This window comes from Cyrtonyx montezumae, unplaced genomic scaffold, assembly GCF_038088225.1.
Source record: "Cyrtonyx montezumae isolate F1298 unplaced genomic scaffold, pur_monq_1.0 scaffold_11, whole genome shotgun sequence".
Classification (NCBI taxonomy): Eukaryota; Metazoa; Chordata; class Aves; order Galliformes; family Odontophoridae; genus Cyrtonyx; species Cyrtonyx montezumae.
In genome coordinates this window covers 4,226,466-4,253,870 of record NW_027071837.1, presented here as the reverse complement: position 1 = coordinate 4,253,870, position 27,405 = coordinate 4,226,466, and the positions used below count along the sequence as shown (strand labels likewise).

The following is a 27,405-nucleotide window of genomic DNA, read 5'->3' as shown; positions in this document are numbered from 1 at the left end:
GTGACTCTGCTCAGCCTCAAGTGCAATTCAAGATGCTGGAGAGTCTCTTTAGAGCCTTGACATTCCCAAGAGAAGAATGTCTGCAGTCTTATAACTCAAGAAGCTATTAAAACGCTCCATACTGTATAATCCAGCATTTAAGCACAAGCTCTGCAGAGAGGAAAGAAAAGTTTCACCTATAAGAATCATCTATTCCCAAAGCCCACAGATTCAAGGCTAAAACTCCTGACAAGCTGCACTGTTCTCCTAGGATGAAGGACAATAAGGTGTGTCTTTCAGAGGGCTAAAAGAAGGAACAAGGGTTTTGCTCTGAACAACAGTTTGCAAAGCAAAAGTGCTCTGGAGGAAGAGTAAGCACAGAGCCAAATGATTCAAATGACCTAGCCATCCTTCTGCTGGCACACTTCCTGCCCGTACAAGAAAAATAGTACATGGAAGTCATAGTCAAGCCACTTACAAGCCACACAAAGTAGATCAAGCTAACATGATCCACGTTCACATACTGAAGGCCTAATTAACATGAAAGGGAGCAAGCCAGGTGGAGTCGTACAGTTTTATTTGAACAAAAACCAATGTGGTATTTTTAATAAAGTCTACATTACACTAAATGCATGTACATTTGTAAGAAGATACCTAGTCATAAAGAAGGTGCAGGATAATATGTACAATCATAGTTAAGTTAAAAATTCACATTTTACATAGAGTTATTTGATAGTCCTGTGCTTGGATGATATACAACTGGAAATCAAGAGGTAACAGGAAAAAAAAAACACCAAGAAATTTCAGCTGGAGGACTGTATAATGCACTCATTTCTCCAATAAACTAAGTACACAATTTTTATTTGTTCTAAATCAAACGTTGGATACAATTTTGACAATGATCAGAATTAATATGTTCCATGAGTATTCTGATGTAAACATTTTTCCAATGGTGCAGTTCTTTCTGCTGCAGTCTGCTCTTCACTTTCACAAATTAGAACTACCCAGCATGTTTCTCAATACATGGTAAAAAAAAATATATATCAAACAGCAAGGGAGATATGTTCAAAAGATGCTTTGAAGCTTTTCAGTCCACTTTCACAACACTGTAAATCTTACTTACAAACCAGAAGCAGGCGAAAAATCCAATAGTCCCTAAAATGAGAAAGTGAAAAAGGTTAGTTTATCCTGCAGTCTGTGCTGAGGGAAAAAAGTCTAACAAGTATTTCCCAGCAGGGCAGAACATAACATTGTAATCCAAGGAACTATCCTGAATAACACACTTGTTAAATTTAACAATGCACATTCATCCCTAGTTTAAATTATTGATTTATATAAAAGATGACTTGATAATACACTGAAGGTGGTGATAGTGCCACCACGAGCAGGCACACAAGTATCATTTAAGAAACTGGATTTTATACACAAGTCAAGTCAGCATTACCTGAAGTCATTCTGGTTTTAAGGTCTACAGCAGCTCAGAGCCACCTCAGAAAACACTACCCTGGAGAGAGTCACCTGGTCTGGTTCTCTGCTCACTGTGCTCTACTGATACTAAAGAGCGGTGAATCCCACACTTTGACAAAGAAAACAAGCAGTAGCAAACAAACCAAAATGAACAATTTTATGTGAAGCGTATTCAAACCATGCATTTGCTTACCACAGGTCACTATAGACACCACACACAATGTTTCAAGCAACTGAACAAATTAATAAAGAAATACAAAGACTATTACTTACATCATTTCTAGCACTAAAAAAGCCCCTGAGCCACAGCTGATGGGAGGCTGGGAAAAAGCTCAACTCGCATACACGTTCTGTTCTCACATATTCCTGCCTGGGAGCACTGCTGTTAGGGTGCTTGTGGAGCACACCTGTGGTCTGGTTTGGTATAACCTTCCTCAACTTCTTACCAACCAAGTTCTTTAGCCACCCAACCCAGCAGTGAGCATCAAAGACAGCACTGAACCTCCTGCAAGCACTTAGGAGCATACGTCAAGTCTTATGGCACGAGTTTCCAGAGTACAGAGTAAGATGAAAAAGCACTGACTTTCATACAATCAAGCCCTAAGCCTCTGCATTAAGTGAGGCATCATTTCTCACACTTCTACCTATGGGAAAACTTTCACACAAATACTAATCCTTACCAGAAAAAAAAAAAAAAAAGAAGGTCCCATGACAATGCTTAGCAGCTACATCACTGATTTGCAGTACCTGCAAGATAATGCACTCAGCTCCACCACTTTAATATCCCTAACTTTTTGCTAATACGGCCCATGTTTAATATCAGCTCCAACCCTTCCCATTGTTTCATCAAGACTTATGTACAAAGCAGGAGCTTCATTATTAGGCATTTGTCTCTTCTACATTCATTACACTTGCTGTCTTTCAGGTCGGATCTATGCATGTGGTAAATGAGAAATCTGTCTTTGGATGCTTATTATCTATACACCAATTCTTGTGTCCTTCATGCTACCATGTATATTGCAGTTAAAGGCTTTTTGACAGCCTGTTATTATGTGCCACAGATTACCCTTTCCCTCCGAGCTTGCAGTTATCATCCTCTGAAACAGTAGGTGACAGCAGATTTACTGCTCTTGATAGGAGATCAGACACCAACCTCAGAAGGAATTTAATTCCTTTGTAGGCCTGACATTGTAAAGTCTTTGCAGTTTATGGTCAATTCCCAATCCTTCCTACTGTGTCCAATACTCCAATATCAGCACTGTTACTCTAAGCCTTACTCTCATGTTTTTTTCCAATAATGGTTGTCAGCATCTGCTTTCTAGCTGTTTTTCTAATATAGTCCATTTTGAGCCTCCTACAGCTTTGAAAGCAATGTTTCTTCCAAATGCTTAACAGATGATGTACCTTAAAATCTATCTGCTCTTCTACAACCAAATTGTATTGTAAGAAAACTGCATAACTTCAACACAAGAATATGATTTACCAGTTTACCGAGTGTGCCATAACTTAACACGGGAACACACTCTAAATCCACAGCATTTTCCTCTGATGATCCTTGTCACTCTGAATCTTTCTGATACACCAGCTTTCTCAAAAACAAGGCCTCATTCACAGCAGAATCAGCAGACTCCATACTGTGAACATGCATTTCATCTATAAACAGATTTTCGCAGTTTTCAGTAACAATGATCTTCAACTTCCCTCTTAAAAGGTCAGTTTAGCAAATCAAAGACCAAATACCCCCCACTTCTTTTATTAAACTTCATCAGAAACTTTGCCAACGTACTGGAAGCAGACTGAGTCTGTTTTCTAACACAAGCAGTAAGTGGCAATGTTTGTCAGACATCACATTTGAACCATGAACTTACAAACTCAAGAGAGAAAGGTTAGACTTGTAACCCAAGACACAGCCTTATGTAGTCACTACCTTTGTCAGCTTAATGTCCTTCTGTTGTGACCTTCACAATTCTTTAATCCTACATCTATAGTTAGGGAGTAGCAGGACATGAATTTCTTCTTCCAAAAACAAACATATCTTATAGAGCTGAAATCCATGGACCAGAATCTTCAAAACAAAGCACTAAACTATGTAATGAGTCAAAAGATCCCCTCCCTTAATAATTCTGGAGATCAGAATGGTTTGAAAGGTGCTGACAGAATCACAGTGAAATTGAAATCCACCTCAAGAATCCAGCTGAAGACTTAGAAGTGAGAATTAATCACAGCAAGTCAACTGGAAGTTTTTAGTGATCACAGTTGTTTTTTTTTTTCCCTGATTAACATGGGAGGGTCCAAAGGCTGAGGTGAGCACACAAGTGTGTTGATATTACAGAATCAATACTAATGGACACAAGTTAAAGAAACATTTGTTTATGATGTTTCTATCTACAGTTGTTTTACCTACACCACTGCTTATGTCAGTGAAATGAAAAGCTCTTTTGGAAGAACATGAGCAGCACAGTGCACTGAAATCTAGGTTTTTTCCCCCCACCTCAGATCTACAGGTGCTTGTGAATCCATGCCACCATGGAGGTCCATAAATTTTGTCAGAAAGTTTCCAGGTCTCCATAGGGGTGCAAATATCCCAATCAGAAAGGGATTTAGTTATGACTGAGGAATAACAACTCTGAACTAGATTGGTTTACTTAAAAAAAAAAAAAAGCCAGAATGTTTTTTCTATTTTAGTCCAGTTCACAAAAATGCATTTGTAAAATTTGTAATAAAAACGTCACAAACTTTAGAACTTGATAAAAAAAACAAAACTCAATCAACATACTGGATTTACAGGACAGTGCTGAATCACACAGCAGGTTCTCACATTTCTTGTTTGCCTTAACTACTTTGACCAAGTCAATCTTAAAACACAGATAAGCACACAAGCTATTTCCCACATCAGCTTGACCCAGTAATTGCTAATTGCATTACTTAAAATACAACCTTGCCATTTAAGTAGGAAAGTTGGAAATGTATTCTCTTGAAAAACATTTTCAGCTCTTCAATCTTGAGAATATTTCTAAGCATATCCTGAAACAAAATAATCAATTCCTCACTTAAATTATGCTTCTCTCATTAGAATAGCAGGCCTGCTCAGATAAGCTGTAATCACTCAAGCATCGTGCTTACATTTTTTCTTTCAAATACACTCAAACTGTAACTAAAGTCTCGAGGCACTATCAACAAAAAGCATACCTCTCCAGTTTGCTGCTTCACCAACACACATCAATGAACACAACAAAACAGAGAAGAGATGCATAAAGCTTTTTTTTTCCTTTAAAGTTATTACATTTTTTCCCTTAAAGTTGTTAAGTTCTAACGTTAAGTACTTCCAAAAAAAAAAAATCAGTTCAAAGAAGTAAAGTCTAAAGTTATTTTATGATTGGTCTAAACTCCTTTCCACTCTAAGGTTTTTACAGCTTTAATATGCACATCTATTAAATATCACAGCACAAAGATACCGATCATTTCACCTGTTCTCCCACTGAAACAGTAAAATCGGTTTTAAACCAACACAGTTAGTTAATTTTGTGGATAATGATCACTTTAACCAGTCCTAAGTACTCAGCAGCTTCCATTAGATGAAAAAAACATTTGAATAACGTACATTTAAGAACTTACTTTTGTAGGATAGACCTTTATTTTTCCCCAAGTGAGTGCCCTTTGTATTTTAAGGTTCTGCCTTTCTAAACAGCCCTTCCTAGTCTAGGAAACTGATGCCAACCTAAAGCACTACAGCCTACCATACATGGCTGTTTATCCAAGGGAAGCCAAGACCTTTTTTGTGCAAAACAGTTTGTTTCTTGGCTAGAGAACCTACTCAAGACATCTTCACAACGAGGTTCTTGAATTTTAATTGTGTCCAATACATCCATTTATACATGTCAGAGATACCAACATCTGTTGTTTTTTGAGCTTTTGGTCTCCAGTTCCCATCCTGTTGAATACAGCAGTGTGTATAACTCTCAGCAACAGTTTTCTTACATGCAGAAGGAAGTTCACAACCTGCTATCTTAACTGGGTAAAGAAAGGTTATTAGTAAACCAGTTTAAATTCCATATTAAAAACAAGGATTATTCCACAGAATAATGCCAAAATACATTAAGCAGACTTCTCTGCTCTATTCATCTCTTCAGCTTTATGGTTTAATGAAGAAAAAGGAATTCAAAGCACGAACAGATTGTAAGAAAGCAAACAGAAAAGCACTCTGCACTTGGCTGATACTTCTTATGTACCGTAAAAGCTCTCTGTATCATACTGCTTTCAATCACTGCACAGTGGTGGGTGCTTCAGAATCTTGGATTCTAAACACAATCTACCCAGAAGATCAAAACTCAATTTTGAAAATGGCATTAACTCACAAGTGAAAACGATGTTCAAAAATAGAGGTCACTAAAGCAACACACTCTGACTACAATCAGCATTTTTTGTCTCCTAGCATAAAATGCATGTAATCACGTAGCCATCCCCATTAACCATACTTATTACTTCTTGAAAGATTAGCTGCACTTTGTACATAAAATCCAATCTTCTGCTTTGGGTGTGCACATTAATTGTTAGCTTTCCACCAGTCAGATGATATTACTGTCTCTGTTGCCATACAAGCATTCAGTTCCCAGTTTGTTATCCACCATTTTTTTTTGATGTTCACAGGAAAATAACACACTGCCATGCAGGAGGTATTAGCACTGCCCTTTACATTTCTGCCACAGCTGTTGAGATCTAATATGCAAAAACAGAACACCAAAATACTGGTGGCTTCAGTGGAACAGTTCAAGGCTCCATTCTGGAAGCATACATACATGAAGAATGTTATTACCACCGTGTATGATGCTGTGTTAGTAATGTGACCTGCATACATTTGAGAAGCACTAAACTCTTACATCCCAAAGTGAGGAATGTTTTACAAAATAAAGCAGAAAACTTCTAACTTTGAGTCACCTACCCACAACAGCTCACGTGTCGGCTCAAACACCAGCTATCAAACTAAGCACGGGAAAGAAAACAGCACAGCATTTTACATTAGCTGTATAAGATGTATTACGTACATACCTTCCACCTTTCTAGTGACTGCTCTATAACTTTGAAAGGTGTACGTGTGAACATGCAGCTGCTTTCCTTGTGAACTACAAATACAGCACTGTCACTGCTCGCACAGTCCTCAACAAAGTGCTGCCACAAGGACAGCAGCACAGCAATAAACAGCAGTACCATTTATTACTGCACTTTTGGGGCCTCACTGGCCTCCACATCAAGGACTCCAGGATCAGCACATCTGAAGCTTTTAATACCATTTCAGCAGCTGCCATGACAGTTTCAATTACCGTTTTATATATGAAAGGGATATTTTTAATTCTACCAATTTGCATCTTGTAAGTGAAATTGAAATTGGCAGAATAGCAACTAACCTACACTAAAACCCAGACACATTAACATACTGCTTTAGTTTAAAAGTAATTAAAACATTTCAGACTACAGGGTGGGTTTTTTTTGGGTTGTTTTGTTTTTAATATATATATTATAGAGGACATCTGGAGCTTGTCTGTTTCACCAGGATTTAAGCAGGATTTTAACTGGCAATTTGCCAACTTCTATGTTTGCCCTCTATTAATTAAAAATTAGAAGAATTAAGTCCTCTTTGTTTTCTCTAAAAAACATTAAAAATAAGGTTCTTTTAACTTGCCTTAGAAGAAAGGCAGCTCTAAATAACAACAATAAAAATCTGAGGAATAAGTGCCAGTTATCACTATTAAAACAAATACAGAAACTTTCCTCAGTGTTATGTTGTTGCTTTTTCTTTGCTTGACAATCTAAATCAGTATTACAGGCAGAACAATGGAGGTCCCTCTCACTGCTGACCTGGCAAAGTCCAATGCTAAGACTTACTTTCATCACTTATTTTCTAAATTGTATCAAGGGTGTTAAAGGATGCAACAGAAAGATTTCAAAGATCAGGTAGAAGTTAAGGAATGATGTAAATAGCATGATGGTACCCAAAGTCCTTTTCTTTTTATCCCCTTCTTCAAACTTAGGAATAAATATAATGGTTTTAAGAACAACCTATGAAACAAAAACTAGCATTTTCTTTGGTTTTATCATTTCAGTACTTGACTACATGAAGCTGAGTGATAGCAATATTTTACTATAATTTACCAACAATTAAAACTCCATATATAGCAGCAGCAGTTTGAGTAACACCAACATAAAACACTCCTGGCTAATAAAAGCTTCTAATTTCACGTGGTAGAACTGGCACAGGTCAAATCAGCCTCATAATCATACTTTGAGCCACATGATTATGAACAATGGAGTAATTATGCAGAAGGCACTTAGTCTGCTTGAGTACCATCAGGAAATAGAAACTAGACTACTAAAAACAAGAGCCTTGGTTCAGCCAGAAAAGGTCCATTCCTGCCATTAAAAGAGAGTACCTGCTGAATGCAGATAATGCCAACTAACAAGAGCTCACTGAAACACTCCTGGTACCAGAGTGAACAAGAATAGCTCTCTGAAAGTACAATGGTTTGAACTCACTGCTAAGATATAATGAAGGCAAACTGCACTATAAATAAAAGTAATTTCAAGTTAGACAAAAAATCGAAATGATTGTCTCATTATGATGTGCTGTTCCACAAACCATAAAAGTAACACCAACTAATTAAGTTTCAGTTTGAAATGAGAAATGCTAGGCAAAGTTTAGAACAAATAATGAAATCCCTCCATTAGTTTTGCTTTGAGTGCTATACTCACCTGTGAAAAGGAAAAAAATCAAGACCATGATCATTGTGTAACCAAAGTACAGGATGGTGCTAGCAGTGCCTGTTATCTGGAGTTTAGAGAAGAAGTAATGAACTGCATAGATAAAGAGATAAACAGCTGTAAAGCTGCTTGTCAAGAATGACCTCCACCACCAGTGATAATCCTGCAAGAAACAATAAAACTTTCAGTAAAAGGCATCACATAGAAAACAGAAAATAAGTTAGTTCAAAAAAGAATCATTGTTTTATTTAATAAATTTAAATCTCTGAAAGGTAAATGCAAAACATTTCCAACATAGTACACAGCCACTTTTCCTTTCTCAAAGTCAGCTGTACTGCTTCAACCATGAACATTAAATTGTTCAAGGATCAAGGCTGTTAAATCTGTGCTTATCTACTGCAAATGGTAGCATAAAATAAAGACCTAATCTACGCTGTCTTAGGTCAACATAGCTTTCTACCACCAAGACAAATACTAGCATCAAATGAAGGCTGAAGACTTGCCTGACAAGTTTCTGTAGCAGTCTTCCATTCAATTTATGAACAGAAACAGTACCCCCAGAAGGCTAGTGCTGACATCCGTGTACTCACAGAAACACATGTGCCATTAAGGGCAGCAGGGTTTATAGTGACAGCTGTAGTACTGTTGGAAAAACTACACCAACATTTTGAAGCAAGAGATACATTTCAGAAAAGTAGCTAGGATAAACAAGTTGAGGGCTGGCAATGCCATTCATTCAGAGAGTCCAGCATACCTCAGCATACGAGAATATCTCAACTCTCTCTCTAATATATTCCATCTGAAAAGCATTAGCTACGTCAAAGCTGTACTTCTTACCTCTGCACAGAGATGGAAGTAGCACAGCAAAACTGTAGCCTCAGAACACGTAATTAGAAGAATTATAAAAACTAGGAACAGGAAACCAAACATGTAGTACATTTGATGAGACCTAAAATAAAAAAATACAAGTATCATTTTTGGTTGAAGTTCTGAAGTTAATAGTCACAAAAGCTAATAAATATAAACAAACAAAAAAACTACACACTCATACCACAGGGAAAACTTGGTCTATTGGCCACTTCTTAAGATCTTTATTTTCCTTGCCTGAACGTACTCTGTAAATATCTATTCCTTCATGCATGCATTTTAGCAGGGTCTGTAGTGATACAACAAGGAACTCGAATCTCAGGCATTACACTTGTCAACACAACTAATCTTGTAATTTTTGAGTCTGTGGGGGGAAAATATATATATATACAGATTCTGGAAGTTCCAAAAAAGACTGCAAGAAGATAAATTAAGAATCTGCTATCCCCTCATATTCAATGGTTTGGGATGTTCAAACCCACTGGGTGTATGCTATGAAACCAGTATAACTAAAACAACATAAAGTGATACTCACCAAATGCTATTGAGAATGAAGAAGAGTTGAATGAAAATGCAGCCAAAGGGCAAGATGCCACCCATTATGATACCAGGCAATGGCTTTGTGAAAAAGGACTGCTCTGGAATTTGGCGAGGAATCTGGTTGGTACGAACTGGGTGCTCAATAGGCTTTAAATGAAATTAACGTGATTAAAAGACAAGTCGTTACATCATAAATAAGATTACTTTCCCCTAGTATACAGTATCTAAAGATGGGCTTAACTTATGAATGTTTTTATCCCTAAGTCATCACAAGTTACTGAACCTAAAAAAAAAAAAAAAAAAACAACCTACACACCTGTTATGTACCATCACCAAAAATGCACACACACTTTAGACACTCCAGCTGTTGGTTATTTGGCAAGTCAGAACATGGAGAAAATTACCTGTTCAACTGCCAATAGAAAATAATAATTCTTGGCAGCCTAGCATTGTCTCAAACTACTGAAGTACAAATCAAAGTACTTCAAAACGAAAGCTCTGAAATACTACTGAAATACAAAAGGCAAGCAAGTCTTCTAACAAGAAAGCCATCAAGTTCTGACTAAAGAATGGTCAAAATAGTTTGATATAACCTTATCAGCATATATACAGTTTTAAAATCATCAGAAAAAAAAATCACATTTATAAGGCCACGTTTTAATCAAACCCATTCTTGCACTTAGGGATTCGGTGGCTCAGCTGCAAAAGATGAATATATTTCTAAAGTATATTCAAAGTGCCTTACCTTCTCTTTGAAGCCAAAATATGCACCAATAAAGGTTAGTGGGACTGAAATTCCAAACCACATGGCTAGGATAGCAACCAAAGTACCAAAAGGGATGGCAGCTGAAGATCCTTTCACCCACAGAATAAGGTTCATAATAAAGAAATCAGCAAAGACAATCCTGAAAAAAAAAAAACCATCGGTAAATATATTAAAGCATTCTGGAATAATAATAAATAAATACCTAGTACTGAAAGCAAAACAGTTAAAATGTTTGCCAGAACCAAGATCTTTTTCCTAACGCAGCCTTTCATTCTTTAACAGCCTAAGTTACTTTCAGCAACAGTGCAACAGTCAATGCTTATACTGCAAGCATTTATGGTAAAGCCATCATTTAAAGGATTCTGCACAAAAAACCACAAAGCAACAAAAATATTCTATTACAAAAATCTATCTACAGTATGTTAAATGATAAAATAAAAAACACCTTTATCTGAATCACTTTCCTATACTGCTTGTCTTTTAATTCCTTCATGTTAGTTCTTTCAGTAAATTCTCTCTAAAAAATGTATTTAGTGAGAGAAAAATCTCAGATTTAGAAAGTCATTCACTTATCATGTCACTCCCACAGCAAACACATCATGCTACAGCTCACGTCGTAGCAATATGGCATCAGGATGGATTAGAGGGCTCTTCTAACAAGAATCTTTGTGATAACACCTCATAGAATTTGCACAGTTAAGTAGCCCACACCTCTGAAGAAGTTAAAGAAATCATCAGTTGAGAGGAAAGGACAAGTCTGGAGATGTCGCAAGTTAAATGCATCTGCCTCATCTCAGGAAAACAACTACAAGTATGCTGAAGATTTCAAACATCCTATTGTGAAAGCGATCAAAATGTTCTGCAGGAGAACCTCATGTAAAAGCCTGCTTGAATTTCCACTGCCTGTGAATTCAGAGATTTATCACAGCAGATCCAACCTTAGAAAGGGCTCTGGCAAAATGCACTGCCCCCTGGATTTCACTGAAAAACTTAGATTGGATTTCACTTAGGCAGAATCTATACTGCCCTTAAGTGAACATGCATGCTCCATTGTATTTAACTAAAGAAGGAAGGAAGATGGGAATTAGACTGCCAGGCTCCCTTCTTCCTAGGTGAAAACTCAGGCTTGCCAAAACTGTTTGGAGAAACAGAATAGTTAAATAAGCACACCCAAGTTACCTGCAGTATAGGCATCTTGCTCATTAAGAAATAGAAATCAAATCCATGTTAGGAGTCACTTGGTAATCTTTATAATCTGCCAACATTTATAATACAGACCCCACCTACCCTCTCCAAACATAGAAAAAAATACTTGCATATATGTACACCCATTAGTCTACTGAGACTGTAAGTGCCCGAGGCTGTTTATGATATTATGCAAATTCACGAACTAGCATAGCTTAATCAAGACATCTGTTCCTATTTTACCATCCCCAATCATTTTACTTCCTCTGTGAAACTTAATTTATTTGAGAGTTTAAATGATCAGTATGGTATTTCTTCCACTGATAAATTCTTCTCTCTCCAGATAATATCTAAACGACAGAAGGGAGACTGAAGCACATTTTGTTTAGAAACAAGATTTCCCCATAAAAAAAAAAAAACTACACTCAGTTGTCATCAAATGTGTTACATTCAAATAATGAAGACTTTCATCACGTGAAATTTACATTATATTACCAATTTATATTTTGTCCCGTGGGTTTGGTTGTTTTTTTTTTTGGCAGAAATACCTTATGAAATGAGTTCTAACCTCTTCCTCAACCTTTGCCAAAGATGTTTGTACTGCACGTAGCCAAAGATGCATCAATGAAACAGAGAAAACTCACAAAAGAAATTAGTTTATATTCCCTTTCTTCACTGACCTAATTCACACAAAAGGTCTCGACAGCTACGGGAAAACAAAAGGTAGGAGAGCGGTCACTCTTCCCAAGCACAACAAACAGCATTAGTCACAGTACAACACATACCCCAGCAACCTCATAACTACAAGTAATGAGAGGTGATGTCCTGTTTCAAAAAGGTTATAACCAGTCTAAGACAACCCCTGCATTCTTATTATCCAGAAGAAATCTAAACTTATCCAGAATATTAGATCTGTTTTGGTTTAAGGTTTGTTATCTATTAAAAGCAGAGCTATACTACCAAAGATAACTTCCCTAGCAACATTTTGCAACAGGTCACTCACAAGAATTCCAAGAGCAACTAAAGCAGTACAGCACATTCAGATGTTATTTCTGTATTCATAATTTAAGAGATGGATAGGATATTCCATAGACCTCACCATTTCTGTACCCTGACTCTGATGCTGGAGTAGGCCTCACAAACTAAACCAAAAACAACTTCTAGCTCCATGATCTAAAGTATTTATATTACGGGAGTATAGAAATAAGTATTCATTTATAAGGATAAAGGTAAAAATAAGGGGAAACAATACTAACCCAGGGCAAAGTAGAGCTGTAAGCAAAACATTTGTCTTCCACTTCTCGCCTCTAAATGCTGAGGGGAAAAAGCAAAAACAATTTCAAGATGCACACTCTTTCCGACTGCTCTGCAACATGGCACAAAGAAGCAGGCTTACTGTCTGAGACATCAGCTCCAGTGTGAAGTTTATATCAAGCCCAGCAATTCTGAGTCTAACCTGCTGTGCCACATTAAACAAATGCTTGTACTTACTCTTGTACATTCTAGCAGACACATAACCAGCTGGAGTTCCCAGTAAGACCCACAGTACAACTGCACAGGTCATCAAAGCACCACGGTTGGCAGGAGAAAGAAAACCAAGGCAAGCTAGGACTAAAGATACAAAAAAATATTTAGACATTTTCTGTCACATTAAATTCCCCTGTAAAAGTTATCAGAACTCAGACTTCAGACTTGCAGATGTTTAACTGATGATTGTGTACAAGCTCTCATATATCCCATCATATAACTGTACCCCTATTGTCAACATTAGCTTTTAATTACAAAGCACCTTAACTTTTAAAAGGAAACTGTGTCATAGCCAGAAAACTAAAAAACAGAATTTCACATATAGATGAATTAACATTAAAAAAAAAACTGCAGCTTGAAGAAGTCTGCTTCCAACATCCTACATTCCCACCTGCTGTAGGCATACATGGCCACTATTCATGACTGACAAGTAACAAAATAAGTTTAGTATAGCGTATAAAGAACGTGAGAGCATTAAGTCTGGAGAAGTCAAAAACTTGTCAAAAGGTTGTGGTTTGCTTGCCTTTCCAGTTAGAAGTATGAAAATATACGACCAAGTTAGTTGCTTGAAATTCCACAGAAGTACTCAGCCACCATGATGGACAACACATCTCAAGAAGGCATTATGTTGAAAATCAATCTATTACAGAAAAGTTGTCCAACTCCAAACTAATTATAAGGGCCAACAAATTGAGATCCTCAGAAAAGAAGTGATCTCTAGTGGAAAGCTTTGGGGTTTGGCAGAAAAAGGATTTTCTCTGCCCTTAATTTCTTTCAAGACCACTCCAGTTGCACAGGAAACTACTGAAGTTAAGTTACAAAAACAGCAATCAATAATGAGGGATAAGTCTCCCTGGAAAAAACATTTAAGTTGATACCATTTTCAGAGCATCACAACGAAAAGAAAAAAAGGAGCAGATCTCTGGTAGCACAGGTAGACCATGATGTCTAGGGAAAAAAAAAAAAAAAATGGAGAGAAGTTTGAAAAATCCTGCTTTTGTAATAAATATCCATATACTTCCCAACTCTACTGTAAAGTAAAAAAAGGAATTATACTTTATTGATAACATAATAAAGCACTAACTTGTGACAGGTACCAGTGCCATGTATTTGTCTAGCTATTTATGGCAGGCTGTCATTATCTCAATGTTGTGTCAGTGTTATTTCATTGGCATACATTCTAGCTCTTATTGCCACATGGCTGCAGGCTGTTGTGTCAAACATATTAGATAAAAAACATTGTGAGAATATTAAAGCTTTGATTATACGTCTTTGAACTTGCAACACTGGATGCTTAGATAATATACACCACGATGAACTGCTTTTAGTTGGTTTTTGTTTGTTTGTTTTGAAAAGTGATTTCTAACAGTGAAGATGACATTCGGTGGTAGTAAAGACTGTGAAGTAGCCCAGTTGCCATGACATTTTGAACAGTATCACCTACAACAGAAAAAACGTTCAAGAGAAAGCTTCTAACATTCGTCTGAAAACACTGTATCTTTCTTACACGATCGTGCTACAAACGCATCACCTCCACACACCAGTTACTTACACAGAGTAATAAAAGTCATAATGAAAATTTGTGTTCCTTGACCCAAGAAGACCGACAGTAACATTCCCTTCCTTGGAGGTCTAAACACATCTCCATGAACCAGCTTCCAGCCAAATTCTTCTTGAGCATCTTCCTGTACAAAATCAGCAATGTCTTTAGCAAAGATACATAACGCAGCAGGGAATTAACACAAACAAGATGTGAAATACATCTTTAAAGTTTGATTGAGTTCCAGTTCAGTTCTAAAGACAGACTAATTACATCTGATTCATCACTCAACGATTTTTTTAACCCCCTAACAGTTCACCAAAAGAAAAAGGCAGGATTTATCAAGAAAACCCTCAGAGCAAGAAAAACCAAAATGTAATTAGCCACACCATGTATCATCATTCTAAATTTAAACCAAAAGAAAGCATTCAATTTAACTTTGATTATAGCATTTCAATCTAGTTCAAGCTGATGGGGTTTTTTTGTTGTTTTTTTTCCCCTCCCCCTCTCACTTTTCATTTTAAAGCACATCAGTCTCAATGACAATGCTGAAAAGGATTAAGTGGTCTGTTCCCTGTACTCCAGAAGAAAGTCTGCTCCCTAGACTTGCTAAGGGCAACTACAAATATTCTTTGTTCCACTGAGAGGGGAATGGATGGATGGCATGGCAGGCATCCTCAGTCAGTTCTGCTTTTCAGTGAAGTTGCTAAAAACAAATACCTCCCCTCAGAGAAACAAAAATAAAACCACATAACCACAAACAGCAACTAAAGAAGGTCAGTCTCTTCCTTACACGGCTTTCATTCAACCCAAAAGTACTGCATGCAGTTCACTAAACTAGATACTTCATTAAAGTTATGTCTTACTAAATATACAACACACAAAAAGTTAGTGCCAGGTGGTTTTAACTGAACATTAAACACACATATTAGAACTATAATCACAGGGCCATGCATTTATCTCTTCAAGTGGAACCATGAGTGTACACAATGTGTGAGATGCTAATTTCCTTCACTGCAGCTTCATCAGCCTAGGTCTTCTTCTGTACTATTATTTCACACCTTTCAAAAATTAGTTCCTTGAACTACAGCAGATCTTTAAGTTTCTAACAAATGGATTGAAAAAAGGTGTTTTTTTTTTTTTTGAAAGTCACACCTATTCCTGCTGCTATCCATAGAAACTAACCATATTTCTACAACTCCTTATTGCATTAGGAAGGACCAACTAAAATACATCATAAGATACCAAGCGTTACTTAATTGAAAGATCAAACAAGAGCTTCACAAAATGAGCAGCTAAAAAATGCTGAAAAATTCTTCCACTTTAATTGCTCTCTGTATTTGCATTAACATGAGATATTTAATATCAAAAACACACAGAAGGAAAGAAGTACTTTAAGATGTTTTAGTTTCAATATTAAATACTTTGGGGCTTTTAAAGTATTTCTTTATCAAGATAGACAGTAACTACAATCTTTGTAGTATGTGACCTTATTTCTCATCTTTGACTTGCAGATACCAATTTGCACTAGCTTATATTAATCAGGATCTCTCCTGTAATGTTTAGGAAGATAACCAGTGGTCCTCACATAGAATTCACTTCATTTTTATCCCTTTGTCTAATTTTTTATCCTGTTATAATCATCTGATAAAGGTATTTTCAAAGAATTTCTCTTGCCTTACAAAAGTTGCACAGAATAATATTTCTCATGAAATTTAGACCACAAGCTTTCTAAACTTCACAACTCAAATGCTATCAACACTTGCTTTCTGAACAAGTTAGACTACAAACTACTTTGGAACTAGAAAAATTACAATAACTGAGGCTTGTAATGCAGCTTCAGATGGAGCTTCATTTCTTAGAGAAGTGAAGACACCTGTTAATAAAAATATCTGTGCTCTTCACAAATTTGTCTTTTCAGACTTTAAAATGAACACTTAGAGGGAAAATACATCAAGAATGTAGAAAAATCTTTCTTTCTGTGCTATGCATGTAACTGCAGCAATTACAGAGCAGCTCTTTTGCACTAAAGCCAACAAACTGAACTGAAAAACAGGGCTGCACTGAGAAGGAATCTTTGGTGCAACCCCAGGTTGCCACAGTCAGGATCACTGACTGGCTGAAGTTGGAAGGGAACTCTAGTAGTAATCTTGAGCACCCCCAGCTACTCAAACTGGGACACCTAGAGCAGGCTGCTCAGAACCATGGCCAAACAGCTTCTGAGTATCTCCAGTGATGAGGATTCTGTAAGTAACGTTTGGCTGCTCAGATCAGCATTGTACTGCTAGCTATACATCCAGGTTGACTCCAAAATGCAGCCACAGGACTTGCATGTGAATGACACCTCTTGATGACAAGCCACTGCAGAACACGTTCCTTCAGCTTCTCAATGTCTGCACTCTATATTGTAGCTATTGCTTTACTGTGAAAAGATATACTTAGCAGGAAAAAAAAAAAAAAGCAAACACACAACAGCTTTACTTTGTTGAGTTTGTCACTGCATACCACAAGTTTAACAAATTACACCTGAGGACTAAGACTGTCACATATACCTACTTAATCCTGCTGTTAGAAGAGACAAAATAGCAGTAAGGCTATTTTTAACCCCAATATATATTATTTACACAACTCTTCAGATTGTGTTCAAAACCCAATTGATAGATAGCCTATTGCCAGAAAGTGTGCTCATATAAAAGGTGTAAATCTTACTCACAGATGAGTCAATTTGGTTATATCTTGCAATATCTTTATGAAGAGTCCTCAAAATGATCATAGCCACCATGCCAGATAAGAAGAGAACAATTACAAGGGAATTCATTATACTGTAAATAAAGAAAAAGTCAAACTTTCAGCTCACTTATTCAGACTTCAGGACATGCACCCCCAATTCAAAACCCCAAACACAGCTCAAATCCAAGGAATAGTCTTAGATAATCAGATATTGTCTAAAATTACTCCATTAGACATTTCAGTCTTTTCAAACACTTAATATTGCACATTAACATTTCAATATAAGGTACATACTTACTTGATAAACATCTTTTCCTCAAAAAAGAAGCCCTTCTTTCTACTCTACATAGCTGTAGAGTACAAAACGTGCAGTACACATACGTCCTCCTCACTTCACAGATGGAGAAAGCCAGACAGTAATAATAGCAATGCTGCAGAGCAGCAGTTTCTCCAAAGTTTTACAGAATGAACTAAGCCCATAGAGATTGCTTTCCTTTTGGACACTAATGGTGCATTCCTTTGGTGAAATGCAATACTACAGTTGATCCCAAGGGAAGCAAGGCTGGTAAGTTACTATGCATATAAAAACAAGAAACTTTACTTGCCTGAAAGCTAACAGATTTCGTTTTATCACAGCAGAATTTGTATATCTCCAGAAGCCTTTTGTGTTCCCCTGCAAGGTTGCTCACCAAATAAATGCAACTCTTACCTAAACCACTGGATGTTTGTGTGTGGCATAGACTCCAAGATGTAGTCCCATCTGGAAGCCCATTTAATATTATTCTTCTCCTACAAAGATATCAAATAGTAATTAATAGAAACAAGTTTATTGCAGGCTCTGAGAAGAAAACACACATAAAATCTTTTCCACAGTCCTTCATTGAGCAATAATATCTAAGCTCTGTTCAACATGCTTCCTGTTTTGGATCAAGAACGTTACAAAAGAACAAAACTACACTAATACAACTAAGTAGCTGGAATTCAAGTTATTCCTTACCTACCAGCACTATACCAGCAGCCATAACATAGCAAAACTAGCTCACATCTAGTTTTGACAGATCCATCAGGATGGTTCAAAAATTTCTGAGTGCCAAACTGCTCACTTGCTATAGGTTTTGTACACTTGTGTACTAAACAAGTGAGGCACAATCACATATGCCCTTCACACATCTGGAGCTGAATATCCACCCTATTACAATGAATTAAACACCAAAGCTTTCTCACTAAACATCAGCTGTCATGTCAAAAAAGGACAATTACTTATGCATTTTACCTGTTTAGGAACTCAAGCTTACTGAAACTAACATTCTCCTTTTAAATATTCTTCACCAATGAATATTCCCCTTCTAAATTATTTTGAAGCTACATCATGTAAAATGCATCAGGTATTACTTCATTCCAAATCAAGACTAATGAAAAACATGGAAAACTTAATTTTGAAGTGTCTTGAATGCCATCTGCTGGAAGTGTCTGAATCAGCAGCAGTTAAGCCTTACCTGCTCTTTTCTGAAGAAAAAGGGAAAAGACAGCCCAAATGCCTAACACATCGTGTGAATAACTGGATAAGTTCACACTGCAATTCTACATTGCAACTAATCATCAAGATTTAAACAAAAGTGTTAATAGACAGGAGGTTCATTTGTGTAGTAAAATCAGAGAGTTTAAGGAGGATTTAGTGTCTCAAGGGAAAAGTAAGAGGATATAGAGCCTTGCACCTCAGGGTCATTGGTTCAAATCAAACTCAATTTGGTACAGTGAAAGCTGTCACCATATGATGGCCATTGGAATAGCTACACAAAATAAGCTGGTGATCTCAAATCAAATCCTTTAAAATCAGTGCTTACATCAGAAGAAAAAAAAACACTTCTAGGACAGATTGGAACTGAGGCACCAAGATTTGAAACCAAGGTTGGGATTAAAAAAAACAAAACAATCTCAAGAAAGTCTCATTTCCTCCTGCCTAAGCTGCAACAGGCTGAATAAAGCACAATACTGTAAAAGACAAATGGCAACCCACTCAAAACAAACAAGAATCTAGAGAATAAAAGCACAGCAAATGAGACAAAAACTGCAACATCACTAGAAAAACAGCCTTATGGTATGCTAAGTATTTAAAACAACAGTGTCCCCAAATACTAACGTAGGCATTTTTTCAACATGAGACTCCCACAGACCTAACCAAACTCTGAAAACATAGAGCATATCTCAAGTAATATAACACTTCCAGTAAGCCAATCTAATAACTTGTTACTAATAAAATAAAACCAAAGTCTACATATTTCCATTTGTTTTCTAAAATCCAAAGAGCTGGTTCTCAATAAGATAGTAAAGATTACGGTTAATTTGACTCACAGAATCCTGAATGACAATAATTATTTGGGAATTATGCTGTTGAATTTTCTAAATTAAAGACAGTTTAAAAGAAAAAGAAAGATATGTGATTTCCTGCCTGAAACTAAAGGACAGTGGGGGGGGGGGGGGGGGAAGGGCAAGAAGTCTTTAGACATTTCAAGTGTTACTTAAATTACAGTAATAGAAACTGTAATAGGTTTGGGGAAAACTGCTTCACAGGATGATCTAATGGAATTTACACTGCTTTAACACAGTTCTGGCTGCTACACATTATCTATTTGTCTCAATTTTGTTCATTTCAGGAATTACATATCTGTGTAACAGACTAAATACTTACTTCAAAGGTCACTGAGTAAGTATAGATCAAATTCAGTTTGTTGTTGAACTCTCCAGGAATCTCCATAGGTGGACCTTCACAGCTTAAGTTGTTTTCATCTGTGTGTTTGTAGCTAAGGAAAAAAATAGTTAAAATACAATCACATCTGCCCTACTATTCAGCGTGAATTTTTAGGGTGTAATTAGGTAATTAGGACAGCTTTTTATCAGGACAGAGTGACAAAATTAAGGTTACATGCAACCTAACTGTGCCCCCTTGTGGTCTGCATCACTGATGAACAGACAAGTATTCCTCCTTTTCAACCATTTAGGATGCAACAGATAAAGTACTAATTAAAAATTGACATAGTTGGTAGAATCTTCTCACTACCATCTAGGAACAGAGGAAAACAGAAGAACAAACTTGCACAGGAAGACTAGTTCACTAAATATACACCATATCTTTGCAACGGGATAAAAAAAGAACAATATCCAAATCACACTATACCATACATGCCTGTATTATTTGAGAAACTGCAGTCACATAATTTAAGAATGCACTTAATCTCTGTAGAAAAAGAGGAAGAGTGGTCTGCAGCAATCAAATATTGCTAAGCACAAAGAGACTGATAAGAGGCCAAAGTAATTGCTTCAGTCTATTTCTCTGAATTCTTGCAACTCCTTTCTGGTCAACTCATAAATAAAAAAAACAACTAAAAAGCTGCTGTTTGAGAAGATAAGTTATTGTTAGATATTTTTGCCACTTTGGAAGACAGTGTTAACTTGACATTTCACCTGTACCTCACTATCCAAGCTAACACAGGAAAAAGCATGACTGCACAAATACTCATTTGTACTAAATGTGTTCAGGCAGCAAAAATAAGAGGTGACACAGGAAACCCTCACTTAATTTACAGATGTTTCACACATCTGAAAGCACGAATCTTGAAATAAACTTATGAACAATCAGATGCAAATCAATATAAACATGAGAATGCTTCTGTCAGGTTATAAGACTCCACATATGCAGTTCCCCCATTCAGGAGGGACTTTGCTGAACATCTGAAAAGTTGTATGATATTTACAGTCACAGAACTGCTCTCTGCAAACAATTCCAGCTATGAATGAGTATAATGAAAACATCACAGTTCAGAATAGTCAGTTCCACAGAACTTATTGACACCACAAATCATTTTAAGTTTGAAATAACTGTTAGGACTCTGTAGCACTAGAATCTGCTGCTTTAATGCAGAATTACCTTTGTGGTCTGAGTCGTGCCATCACCAGTCTTGCACCAGGCCAGTTTTCATCCTTCCCACTATGGTACATGATTGTTATATCAACATGGTTGAAGAGGTAGAAAGTGTTCTTCTTGTTAAACTCTGACTACAAAATACCACAAAGAGAATAAGAAACTGCCAACAGGAGAGGGCGCAATGCAGTCATGAACTTCAGAGTAAGACTATGTCCAACAAAGCTTCTTTTCTGCCCCATTTAAAAGAAATAATTACACCTCCTTGAATAGTTGAGTATATTTCTAGGAGATTATATTCCCCAACACAGCACAGAGATTACAGTTATATCCACTGTGCCATGTTCTTACTCACCCATATAACAATTCTTTTATCTAGTGCTATGCAGTGCAATATTCCCATTGCAATGAGAATCCACAGACTATAATTGAGGCTGAGTATGGCAGTTATAATAGCTACAGAGCATCCACAGCACAGCTAGCACACAGAATGTGTGCAGCATTTCACAGATAACACCATACAAGCACCCTGAGCACTCATTAAGAAATGCAATCATTGCCAATTATGTACGAAGAGCTTCCTTACAAGAAAAGACCTTCATTTAAACTGCTGACCTTGTCACATACCACACAGCTTCCAAGACAGCATACACCAGTATTAAATCAATATAAAAACTACTCTCCCCATAAACTTACAGTATAACATCATGAAGTAATTGATTTGAACACCTAACAACAACAAATTTTTCAAGTCACTGATCATTTTCAACAGTGTATGAAGCCTGAGGAGTGAGCCACTTGGAATCTGCTGTAGACAGAATTAACTGAACATTCATGATAAATGCATCACTTTCAAAAATGCACTAATTCTGCTAAATACAAGTAAATAGATGAACTATCCACAAACAGCAAGTTATGTGGCAGAACAAAGCCACAGCAGACTCACACTGAAAAGAGTGTGGTCCTCCAGTCAGGAGAATAAAAACTGTATCACTATTACACCTAAGGGTACTAGCTCACCATACAACTCCCAGGATGAGTGACACATTTCAAACTGTTATGAATACAGCTCTTCTCTCTATCACAGCTGTGTTATCTTCCAGCCATCTGGGAAAGTATCCTGACATATTTCGCTTGTAATCTGTGCTAGGCATAACTTTTATAACTACAACACTGCTCATTTCTAAATCCTCACTAGAAAGCTTCTAAGTGAATTTGATAAAAGAAGGTCTTGTACACAGACAGAACTTTAAGCTGCACTGATACAATTAATAGGTACAAGGATGGATACATATGAAATTTCAAAAACAACATTTCCAAGTTTTCTAAGGATTTAGTCAGTAAGACAGCTTCACATGTAATGGTCAAAACACCCATACAAACAAATGCTTTTGGACAGCTCCGTAACTGAGATGCTGCACACAGAAAAAGCATTCAGCTTTGTCAGTACACACATTCAGCACATTAACTACGTTCACAGGGATATCTGTTTGTTTGTTTTTCAGGAAAACAAAGCTCAAAAATAAAACTTCAAATGAAATTAGATCTCCTACAATAAAGACAAAGTTCCACTACTTACATTTATCACACAAGCATCTTTAACTCTACCATCTGGAGTAACGAAACATCCTATTGGGAATCCTGGATTACAGTATTTTTGTCCATCCTCCACATCATAGCACCATGTTACAGGCATGTTATCAATAATCCTAGACAGAAATCATCAAAGAACAAGTCCTCGCACCTTATTCACACTGACATTTACCTCACACATGCACACTACTGAAAACTCTGCATTACAAGATGCACAGTAGAGGACAACAATCAGATAGGAGAAGGAAGAAAGCAATCACTTTCCTGAGTGATATAGATAATATTATGTTAAAAACTGAACAGGAAGAAAAAAAGATCTAACACATCTCAGCTTACCAGTGATGTTGGTAATTCAACTGCATTCCTTTCTTCAAAAAAGCCAGTTTGCTTTTATCAGCACTGTTTTCTGGGTCATAAGACCTCGAACAAACTTTCTTACATGTTTCCTGCTTCTTAAAAGTGAACTGGTAGGGAAGTACACAAGAAGAGTAATTATGCTTTGCTTCAAAAAAAGAAACAACAAAAAAACTTTTTTGTCTTTTTCCTCCCCCACACACAAAGCTGGCTTATTTAAGACAGTTCACCTCCTTGCTATACAAGTTCCCAATCCAGGATTTCCTATACAGTAGCTTTAACTGATTTTTTAAGATGTTTTGTACATCCAGAGACAGCACTCTAAAAGTGTCAGAAATGTCTACAGTAGGCCAGATAAATAAATAAACCTTCAAATAAACCTTGGGAATCAAAATTTGAGCATTAGTAGATGAATGCTTTTTTCTTTACTAGTTTATTTTTATAATTTCATTATCTGCTACATCAGACTTAACTATGGCTTTTCTGAATATTTCATGTGCATTTTAGCTCTTTTCCCCATTATTATTAAGTTATCAGAAAACACTGTCAAAAAAACAAGCTGCATAGTATCTGTACTGTAAGAGCAGATACCCCCTAACACTAACGTGCCTAACCTAGTTAGTACTCACCTGTTTTACAGAGGTAATATACTTAATTAAATAACAACAAAATTCTAACATGACCAAGGCTTAAGTGCTAACAAATAGCAGGGCATTTTTAATTCCACTGCATAGCCATTTCAAAAAATCTAATTGCTACAATACTTGATCTGCTCTATGACTATCAAAACGAAATGACACACGTTTCACATTTAAAAGCTTCATGCGTTCAGAAGTTATAAGATTTATAACTACATCAGCTGGGAAAACCAAGGAAGAAGAGGCTCCTAGGAGCAGCTTACCCAGGGGAGGAGGCATCAGCTCTTTAACAGTGCATCTATGAAAAGATGTGGCTAGGTCCCCAGTGACTGAGCAGCAGCAGACTCAAACTCTGCTGCTTCGTTGTTTGGTGGGGATTTGGATTATCTACAAACTCCTACACAAAAAATCATAGCTCAGTTTTCAGCTTCATCAGGAATTCTCAGTTTGGAAACTGCACTTGAACAGCCTTCAAGCATTAGGAGCCATGGTTTGACCATCTCTTTTACTGCCAATAATTTTCTCAAACTGACTGGCCAGTATTTAACAGAAGCTACTTTTTAAGTCATTGCTAATGCTGTACACAAGTCAGAAAGGCAATGCATATCTGATTTACAGAACATTTACATATCTTTATTTTACTGAAGACTTCAAATGACGTGCATCAAAACAAAAATATTTTATTTTAGACAAGCAAGAATAGCTGGGAATGAGCCCTAACTTGGCTTTCATTTCTACTCTGGAAATTTCCTGACAGCATGAACAATCCATATCTGAAACAGTTTCTGAACCAGCAGTTTGCAGCCTCCAACATAACAGTTTAAAAACAGACTACTTTATATCACCTAACATTGCTTACAGTTTCTAGATTCCTCTATCACAGAGGAACAGTAAAGAAGAGCGACAGCTGGCTCAGCATTCTAACTTTAACTAGCCACCCTAAGATAACTTTGGGGTAAGAACAGCTTTTGTTTGTTTTCATTACAAAAGCAATGGCAAGTTTAAACTGAGAAAAAAAAACATCAACAACACACAGTTATTAACCCTTCAGTTATGCCTGTGGATTATAGTCCTCAAAAAGACAGCTCTCCAATTAAACAAGGATTAAGTTTAAGGTATAAAATAACCTTATATGGAGATGATGCTATTCTCTCCCCAAACAGCACTTGCCCAAGATTTTCTGATGGTCTTTTCTCTTCCTTATCTTGACAGAAGTCAAAACTGGAAAAAGGGGAAAAGGTTACCTTTAATTTTTAATGAACATGTAATTGTAAATAATAGCCTAAAACAATGAATTAACTTTTGTCCTTAGCACGGCAGCTCCATGCTTCCTTCAACAGGTCAGCCACCATTAATAAAAATCTGAGTGCCTTCACAGGTACTATATAGAAACACTTCTGATATCAGCTGGATCTTTCATAGCTAAAGTACATTTAGTAAAACACACAGCTTATAGTCCAAAACTTCCTTCCAAATGACAATTTTAAACAAACACCAGAATGTTTCACATTAAGAAAAAAATAAAGGCTATGCCACAAATTGTCCATTCTGTTGCAAAAAATACCAGAAAAATTACTACCCCTCCCCCTCTCAAAGGAGTGTTTACAATGAGTGTTTATTTACAATGAGTGTTTAATGTGAATCACGTTCCAAGGAAGGGAAGTGATGCTGATATTAACACACCACACTGCCAAATGTCACTAACCAATTATTTCCAACTCAGTATAGTCTGAAACAACAGAACGTAAGAGAGAAGATATAACTACTCTGAGCGCCTGTTATTTAAACATGGGTTGCAGTAGGTGATGAAAAAAAAAGAAATTTACTTATCTTTGCTGAATAAGTACTTTTTCCTCAGTGTGTGGGACTAACTTCATTGCCTTTGGTAAAGCTTAATGTAAATAAAGACATTGCTGGCTTTTTGAGCTATCTTGCAGCTTTGTTGCTACAGTCACTACTAAGACTTCAACAGCACAGCATATGACTTAGAACAGTGACAAATCTGTCTTTTGTATATGCTTGAGAACAAGAGCCTCTTTGATTGTATATCAGTTCCTGTAGATATATTACCTACCCTTGTAAATAATTACAGTACTCACTGACAAAAATCAAAAACAAAGGAAAAAAAAAACCCACCCAAGAATTAGAGAGAAAGCTTTGGTGGTAAAAGTAATAATGGCCCACCTTCAAATTTACCTCATTCTCCAGAAAAAAAGGAACATATAGATTCTGTCTTCCTAGGTTTCACAAGCAGGAAGGACTTTCAAATGTGGCAGAGCTGATACAAAAACTCAGCTTGAATACAAAGCACCTTAAACTCACCGGCAGATCCAAAACAGTGCTTTCTGCATACATGAGCTGTGCCACTACACCAAGAACAGAAAACACATTTCCAAGTGCTCAGAAGCACGCTGGGCCATACTTACGCATCGTATTCATAGGGCAGAACTGATTCAACCGAGTCCAGTCTGTTCACAAAGAGCTCAATCAGCGACTGCAACGGAGAAACGAAGCGTGAAAACCCAAACCTGCAAAAGCAGATCCACAACCAACACGAGGGCACGGCCGGCTGGCAGGAGCTGCCAGAAGTTATCGCAGGACAGCTACACAGTTCTGACAGGGCCCGACCGCAGCGCTGGGCCACGCCAGAGCCCCGCAGGGCCTGAAATAAGGGAAGAAGGAGCGGCGATGGGGCAGCGCTGTGCCGGGCCGGGCCCTCCCGACGGAGCTCTCACCTTGCAGCCCTCGCTCTCCTTGTCGTCGTCACAGAAGCTGACGGGCGCCAAGCCGGGCAGGTAAAAAGCGGCGCAAAGAGGGGCCAGCAGCAAGAAGCCGGCCGCCAACTGCCTCATCTTCCAGCCTGGAGGAGCGGGGGCAGCATGAGCCGAAGCGACAGCTCCCGCTTCCCCGGGCAGCGCCTTTCCGAGGCGGCCCCAACCGAGGCGGAGACCGCAGCGTCACAGCGGCGGTGGCGCCTGCGCTACGACGCTGTGAAGCGCTGGGCGCCATCTTGAGTGAGGGCGCACTGAGGAGCGTCACTGGGACCGCTGTACTTGGGTGGGGTGGGCAGAAAGTGAAAGAATACAGGGAAAACAGTCATCTCACGTGCCTTCTCAGCTGAATTTGAGTTGTTACATCAGGCATTTCAGCTGTGATCCGCTCTGTGCTGTAAACTTTTCCAAGGGATCCGCAGTTGCATTGCCAGGGAGGTGGTTTGGGAGAAATGCGTCGTGGAGTGGCAGCTTAGAAGTAGTTGATAAAGTCAGTGGCAGAAGGAAGGGCTGCTGCCATCAGCACGCTGCCCAGCGTGTGTCATGGAGTTCTGTAAATGCCCACAAAAGGGACAGCTGCCCTGAAAACTGTTCTTGGTCATGGTAGTATTAAACTGATCTTTTTGGTTATTAGTGCTTTACTGTATCTCTGGAGGGAATTACGTTCCTTTTTTACCCGTTCTGATTGCATTTCCTAACATAGTCCTAATTCCTTCTCTGCTTGTTCAGGAGAAGTGCAGTTTGTGTTCTATATTTCACTTTAGGCTTATTTGATT

General features: G+C 37.5%; 1 protein-coding gene across 1 annotated transcript; it reads right to left on the bottom strand.

Moving 5' to 3' along the window:
- Window positions 1-942: 942 nt before the first annotated feature.
- On the bottom strand, window positions 943-26,799 carry LOC136044242 (transmembrane 9 superfamily member 2-like). Its single transcript, XM_065729438.1, has 17 exons — window positions 26,594-26,799; window positions 26,285-26,352; window positions 24,986-25,079; window positions 23,203-23,330; window positions 22,853-22,982; window positions 21,280-21,407; window positions 20,044-20,155; window positions 18,064-18,143; window positions 17,338-17,446; window positions 14,637-14,769; window positions 13,049-13,168; window positions 12,814-12,871; window positions 10,352-10,511; window positions 9,602-9,753; window positions 9,037-9,148; window positions 8,191-8,362; window positions 943-1,134 (listed from the first exon to the last, which is right to left on the bottom strand). Exons 1-17 carry the CDS (start codon window positions 26,708-26,710, stop codon window positions 1,067-1,069), a joined length of 1,941 nt encoding a protein of 646 aa, XP_065585510.1. The 5' UTR covers window positions 26,711-26,799; the 3' UTR covers window positions 943-1,066.
- Window positions 26,800-27,405: the final 606 nt, after the last annotated feature.

Excerpts from the sequence above, each read along its gene's own strand:
- LOC136044242 (XM_065729438.1), bottom strand. The coding sequence starts at position 26,710 with ATGAGGCAGTTGGCGGCCGGCTTCTTGCTGCTGGCCCCTCTTTGCGCC. Across the intron at positions 18,144-20,043 it reads CTTACTCAGTGACCTTTGAA|GAGAAGAATAATATTAAATG; the intron begins GTAAGTATTTAG and ends ATATCTTTGTAG. Across the intron at positions 9,754-10,351 it reads ATTTTGGCTTCAAAGAGAAG|CCTATTGAGCACCCAGTTCG; the intron begins GTAAGGCACTTT and ends TTTCATTTAAAG.